Source organism: Filicampus tigris, chromosome 3 (assembly GCF_054856515.1).
Source record: "Filicampus tigris isolate MCC_2025a chromosome 3, RoL_Ftig_1.0, whole genome shotgun sequence".
Taxonomy (NCBI): domain Eukaryota; kingdom Metazoa; phylum Chordata; class Actinopteri; order Syngnathiformes; family Syngnathidae; genus Filicampus; species Filicampus tigris.
In genome coordinates this window covers 29576947-29584514 of record NC_141219.1, presented here as the reverse complement: position 1 = coordinate 29584514, position 7568 = coordinate 29576947, and the positions used below count along the sequence as shown (strand labels likewise).

At 39.9% G+C, this 7568-nt stretch overlaps 1 protein-coding gene across 1 annotated transcript; it reads right to left on the bottom strand.

Annotated features, from left to right (window-relative positions):
• Positions 1–666: 666 nt before the first annotated feature.
• On the bottom strand, positions 667–2425 carry LOC147150566 (interferon-induced very large GTPase 1-like). The gene is given in 2 exon segments (XM_086025590.1): positions 667–1338; positions 1340–2425. Coding segments are annotated over 2 exon segments (1218 nt in total). The 3' UTR covers positions 667–1206.
• Positions 2426–7568: the final 5143 nt, after the last annotated feature.

Here is a 7568-nt window from a genome sequence, read left to right as displayed (position 1 = left end):
GTACATACTTACAGTAATCAGATGCTTCCATTGTGGGGTGTGGGGGAATGTGCCAGTCAGGCATGATGGTAATGTAGTCTCTGTATTGAACCCATCCCCTTGGTTTTCCGTAGTTTAGAAATCTACAATCACTCTGCACATCAGTTGCACACAGAGAGTCAACTAGGCCTTCAGTGACATCGTTCCTGTATCTTCCAAGCCCCTGTGGTCGATGCACAGCCGCATGATGTTTCTCGTGTTTTTTGCCACCTGCTTCACAGGGAATTTTACAAAATGGAGACTGCTGTCCACATCCGAATATTCTCTTGAACAGCTCATTCTGTGGGTTTATTGCAAGTATATTTAGCATTTTGGTTATGTTATCAGATTGGGAAAATTCAACAAGGAGTGTTTACTTTAATGTATTCAAGGCTGTAATGAAGCTTTGTGTAAATGAATCGCATGTGCTTTGGATCTGAAACAGACTGCGCTTTTGTGCCTCTTCTGATATTACACTGTCTTTATCAGATATTTGCGCATTTGGTTGACAAGATTTGGAATGTTTGTGTCATCATCTGATAGCATATTTGAGGCCTGCGTCATTGCATTTAATAGTTTACAAACTACAACCTCCAACTTCTTCTTTAATTTACACAATAATGTGTCCTTCTGCATTTTTTGACAGATGTGAAGAAGTATCTGATCCTTAACATATGTTTCATAGGAACAAATGTACTTGACAAAACTGTTGAAATCATCTTTCAGCAGTAACTCTTTCTGAATGTCATATTGAAAACGAGCGTGAACTGTACATCATTGAATGACTGCTTGTCAAAATTTCATCTACAATGTCAATTCCCAAAGATCTGTTGATGCAATCCTCAATGGCCGGCTTGATACAATGCTGGACAAAATCATTTTCTTTGCGTTGGCAATGATTGGTCTCTTTGTATAAATCCAGAAAGTCTGACAAATATTGATGCTTGTACTTTTCCAGCTGCGTTCGGGGGTCATTATTTGACAGGAACCTTTGGTGCATCTTGAGGAATTCTCTGGCAGCAATGTCGCAAATATGAAGTTTGAGGTCAATCTCAAACTGAGTGTTGGTTTGGTGACGCCTGTAAACCTTGATTAAGCAATTCAATCCTCTGCAGTAGATCCCTTGTGAAAGAGTCATGGTAATCACCGTTGGACTTAGTTTGATCAGCAACAAACTGGATGGATGTATCAATGACATTGTCTGCAAACAATTGTAAATCTCCTTTGTACATATGTTGAACTTTCTTCATTATGGAGCCAACATGGTCCATGCCAAGGTCCTGGGATGTTCCAGATGTTGTTTTCTAAGTCATAGGTCAAGCACATCTGTGAACAGTCGAATCTTGTGCAGTTTATCTATTTCAGATTGTGTCATTTCATTGAGTTGGCCCAATAGATGATGTCTCACTGTCAAGTTTTTGGCATGACCTGAAACTCCAGCAACATTTTGGTACACAAAATAACAAACTGTTTTTTTCCCAATTTGTTTCATTTTCAAGGTGGCATGGACAACAATTTGCAGGACATCTTTCATTTCAACTGCATTCTCCATTGCAATGTTGATAACGGCGACATCACTTAAGCCAATGACAAAGGTTGCCAGTTGGTTGTCATGCTCATAACTATCTTCTAGCTGTGCAAGCTCAGGGGATTTTAGACCTTCAGTATCAATGAGAAGGATGAAGTCACAACCCAACTGGATTTGTGTATCAACTCCAACTCTGAGGAACAACATATAAGCCCCTCTTGTACATCTGCCACTGCTGACCGGAAAGTGAACACCAAACATGGTGTTGAGAAGAGTTGACTTTCCAGTACTTTGAACGCCCAACACAGCTAGTACTAGCAGCCTGCTCTTCCCACCAACCTTCTTGTGAAGCTCCATTAGCACAGCTGTCACCCACTTCTCTGGGATGTTTGATGCATCTCCATCCAAAAACTCCAATGGGTAACCATCCAACAGCATTTCAGCAGCTACAGCAGGCAAATGAAACAATTTATCTGTGGGATCATCTGACTGCATGGAAAACTCATAGTTTAGTCCCATTTCTCTCATGTAATGTTCTATTCCTAAAGAGCTATTCACCAATTCTTGATCAATCTCTGCAATTAGATTGGCATCCTTATTTTTGCATTGCTCTTTGAATTTGTTACGCAGGGCAGTCAATTTGTCACGAGAGTGGGTATTTAAAATGAACTTCATCCACTTCAAGAAATAAGTCCTTCTCTCTTTGTCACTTGTTGATAAAGTGTCAATAAAGTCTTGCATTCCTTTGGAACGTTTCTGATTGTTTTGCTCTTCCCAAATTTGTCTTTTCTCATCCCCGAGCTGAGTTGTATTATGTTCAACACCTTCAGTGCCAATATAATTTATTCTGCATTCCTTCATCTCCAGTTGTGACAACATTTTCCAATTTTCTCCTTGCAAAGGAAGTCGTTGTTTTTTGTAGTGTGGTATACTTTGTACACTAATCCCCCTCATGATCTCCTCAGCAGTTTTTTTCTGGTCAAGAGTTTTGTTTTCATCGACAGTCAGGCCCAATTCAATAGCTTTTTCCAGCATATTTTCAATACTTGTTGTGCTTTTTATGTTATACAGTGAGTTCTTGATGGCTCTACAAAGTCTTTGAGAAAACTCTGCCACACTCACACTTGAGTCTTTGATTTTAACACTGCTATTTGGTAAATCCAGTTTTAGCAGTGTTTTCTTGACAGAAATCATATCCTCACAGGTACTCAGTTTGCGATTAACAACAAAAAAGAGTTTGGATTTTGCATCTTGAAGAGTTTCAACATTTTGTGCTCCTTTTCTTCAATTTTGTCCAAGAATACAAAGACTGCATTGGACACTTCATAAAGAAAAGGAAATTGTGTGAGTGACTCACTAATATTTCCTCGCAAATTGGCAAATGTAATTGGCTCTGGGAATATTTCAAGATTTGCTCTGCCACAAGGAAGGAACCAGCAAACCTCCACCAAAGTATTTGAATTTTTTCTAGTCTGTGCCCCTCCTTCCATGTCTTTGTGTAAAAACATGTTGTGATTCTGCTGGCCGCGACTGAGGATGTTATTTAAAAATTGAGATTTTGATAAACTGCAGTTTTTTAGCCTCACAAAGGAAAAGAATGGTATAGTTGCTTGCACAATGTTGTTCTCAACAAATCCTCGTGCTTGACACAAATCATGCGGACACCACTCTTTGACAATTTCTCTCAGAGCCCATAGCATCAGAGTGCACTGATTGTTGTTGTAGTGGGGCAACAGCAGTGGAACAGAAAACTGGCATAACAACATCTTGAGGGCCATTTCCTGCTGCAAGAAGCTGTCGGCACAAAGAAACAGACCTACTATCAGGTCAAGAGGATTATTTAAAGCACATATCTGTGTTTTTGTTGGATTCTTTCTGGACTTGAAATGCTGAATGACATGCATCCCTCTCATTAGAATATCAATAAGTTAAATCAACAGAGCAGGGCATTTTACTAAAAATTGAGCATCCGTTATTCGTCATCCATCTGCAGCGTGGGTACCTTTCCGTCGTCTGTCTGTCATTCGCCTTTTGTTCAAGGGATGGGTTTAGATAGTACCCGCCTATAGGCCGGTCCGCCTCTGATTTTAAACGGGCTTCCATTAGCAATTCCGACTTCAAACTTCGATAGCGCCCCCTCACTACCCCGCCCCCCTCCCACTGGTCAATATTTGAACAGAAAGAGTGACTCACTGTCCTTTGGAAGCCTGTTCACCCTCACTCAAATCTGTCCACCTAGCAACAACAACTCACTATTGTTCCTCGCTGGCGCTATTGAAGCCTCGCCGCGAAAAATAGACTAAAGACGGACTTTAAATACATGGGCCTCCAACTATGTTTAGTCCGTGTTTTATCCGTCATTCATCAACGGTCAGCAAAACGGGAGTCCGTCATAGGAGGATAGATGGGCCAGTCCTTCACATAGACGGAATGCCCAGCTCTGTAAATCAACATGTCAATATGCTTGCAAAGTTACAAGCAGACAACACCCTGCACGGGGAGTCGGATTGGGTGTGCTGGGTGGGCTGACTATTTCACAGGCTACTATTTTCTTTTTTTTTTTTTTTTTTTTTACAAGAACACTATTTTACGGTGGTACCTCTACTTACGAAATTAATTGGTTCTGGAAGAAATTTCTTAAGTAGAAGATTTTGTAAGTAGAGACGCGTTTTCCATGTAAATGCCCTAATCCGTTCCAAGCCCCCCAATATTCAGACATAAATGTTTTATAAAGCATAAAAATGCATGAAAACATGTAACAAATACATGTTATAATTAGATTATTGCACAAGGAATTAGAGTTGTGCATAATGTAAAAAAACAAAGAATAGAGTAAGGAATAAAAATGATGGTCGTTGACCTTTTAATTGCTGTCCTTATCGCTTTTTACCCGCTTTGGTTCATGTTCTCTCTCAGCAGTGGTTTTTGTCTGGCGTTTTGTAAACAACTGATTTAATAATGTGGCGACTGTCGATACATTACGGTCATTTTCTTTGCCGAGATAAACCAAACGCATCCCCCTTTCATACTTTTCTATTATCTCTTGCTTTGTTTGTATGGACAAATGAACAATTTTCTCCTTTTTTTCTTTTCCATGTTTCTAATTCACGTAAAACTATCGGATGACCTCATGGCTCGAGGGGCGAATGACGAGGACGCTGCATCTATCTATTTACCTGTCTATCCACACACATAGAGACATACGGCACAGGTCCCTCTTAGCCAATGGGATGCCAGGAAGATGCTAGGCTAGCCAATGGCAGAGCAGCTATGAGTATGTTGCGTTCAGGAAACTCAGGAGCTGCGAGTAGCAGCCCATACTGCGAGTATCACCCCATACTTTTACCTTTCGTATCCTGAAATTTCTTTCGCAACTAGAGGCAATATTTTCCTGTTGAGGCGTTTCGTAACTTGAAAATTTCGTATGAAGAGATGTTTGTAAGTAGAGGTACCACTGTACCACTGTACTTTCAAATGTGCACTTGTGTTACAGCAGTTTACAATTCTCTACCAACCACTGATAATACTTTGAAATCCTGTGAATAGTTTTCAAATTGAAGGGGGCTTAAGAAAGGGAACATTGTTTATGTTTACCGGTACCTAGGCAATACCAAGCAGCTGTAAAAAGTACAGGAAGTCCTCAATTTACGAGCGAGTTCCGTTTAGGGATAGACCGATTCTCGGCACCGATATTTGGCTTTTTCGCGAATATCGGCAATCAGCCTTTTTTAAAACTCTGCTGGCCAATAATAAATCAATTTAATATTGTGGAAATCAAAGCAAAGATATGTGAAAGTTTAACATTTCTGTAATTTTGAAATTTTCATTTACTGTAGAAAACTACATTGAGCCATTGTTTAAGTTTTCATTTATCCTTTTTAAGACATACTGACACCCCCGGTGTCAACAGAGATGTACTGTATATTGGCAAAGATTTCTTGAAATAATAATAATTTAAAAAAAAATCTACATTATGTAAACCTGAAACATTGTTCAATAAACATGCTTATTTTTTTTCTGTAGATTTTGATTTTCCGATATTTTCCTTTTTACTGAAAATGAATATCGGCTCCAAATATCGGTTATCGGCCTCCTTGACTACTACTAATCGGTATCGGTATCAGCCCTGAAAAAAGCATATCGGTCTATCTCTACTTCCGTTCCTACACTGGCGATGTAACCTGAATTTCCGCGTATGTCGGATTTCACCATTAAAGTCCAAATTTATATCAAAATGCTTGGTATTAAAAAACGAAAATACATTCAAATAAAAACATAAGATGCTGTACTTAGCATTACTGCTGAGAGGTGGGTGGAGAAGAAGGAGAGGAGGGCGAAAAAGGCAAAGGTACTGCCAGCGCGCGCAGACACGCTCGAGACTGCTCAACCGCAAGGACTTCTCATCTTTGTAGTACAGGAAGTGCTTGTATGCGGAAGTGCGGTGGTTGCGCGCCAAACACAAGCAGAGGTAAACAAGTTCAGAGACGCAGCACAAAAGCACACTTTTGGAGAGGAGGAAACATGTTGCTTACTTCCTGTGAATGAATATCAAGTGTTTTATTGACAGTAGAGAGCAATATGCGGAAATGACGTCCATTTTAGTCACGACGCTGTGCGTCGCCGTCACAGTGGCTTATTCAAATGCCGGAGCAACTCTGTCCACTCATTCATGTAAACGGGATATTCAGAATGTTTCCGAAATCGGAATTTTGACCTTAACCCGAATATTGACTGCATGTAAACGTAGTCACCATGATGCTGGGGACAAAAGAGAAGAGGAAGAGGCACGGACCTCGTAAAGTCGAAACGTCGTAATTCGAGGACTGCCTGTATACAGAAACAGTGATTTATAGCGAATTTCATACACTACGTAACTTAATATGCAGCTCATACTGTAATTAAAAGTCATGTCATCTTCCAAACCGCTCATCCTATACAGGGTCGCGGGGAATTGCTGGAGCCTATCCCAGCCGTCAATGGGCGAAGGCAGACTACACCCCGAACTGGTCGCCAGCCAGTCGCAGGGCACACATAGACACTGTCACTGAGCGGGAATCGATCCCACGCTGCCCGCACACAACTCAGGCGTGTGTACCACTACACTATCAGTGGACCGTAATTAGAAGTATAACATTTAAAAGCAGTTACAGAGTTAAATTGATTTAAAAGCAAAGGGGGTAAAAGCTGATTAGAATTAGTAAAAGAGCATACAGTTCAAGAACAATATACAATAAAAAAAAACACACACAACATGACTTTAAAAATATTTTGAAAGACTTTAATCAGAGGTAATAGAAAAGAGCATTTTTTTTAAAACTGCATTTAAAAGCATGAACGCCCTATTGGTATGTTTTGAATTCTTGTTCTTGAATTCTGAAACTGAACTTTCCAGTATTCATATTATTCACTCTGGTAATAAAAGATACCAGCAATTCAGGCAACCATATTATACAGAGTAAAAAAAAGTTTTTAAAGGTGATTTTTGGGGGGCGTATTATACACGGGTGCGTGTATAATACTATTTTAATTTTTTTCATCAACTTTAATGTTTTTATGATATACAGTAATCAATATAACTGTTTTTTTGCCAAGTACCGGTAATGTCTCCGTTGTATTGGAACCCTAACCTCAGAGCTGTCAGAAGATGTGCTCACCATAAGACTACCATGCTTGAACAATACCCCCCCACCCCAAAACGTCCGTGCATGACGCCGAGAGATGCTAACAGCAGAGGTTTATTTAAAGATCATTAGCTGGCAAATTTACTTTTGACCTTTGGTGAAAATTTATTTCTCACCATCCACGTCTCAAAATTTCACTCACCTTTCATGTCATCTGTCAGTATTGTATTCTGAAGCTGACTCTGCGTTGCAATATTTAAAGGCAGTTAACAGAAACAGAAAGCATTTGAGAAACAAGAAAAGCAGGTCCCTTTGCATTGTTTTGTCTCCTTCTTTGTCTGTTAGCGAGACATGCGTACATATGAATGTACTGTGCAGAGCTGGGAACTTGACCCTTTTTT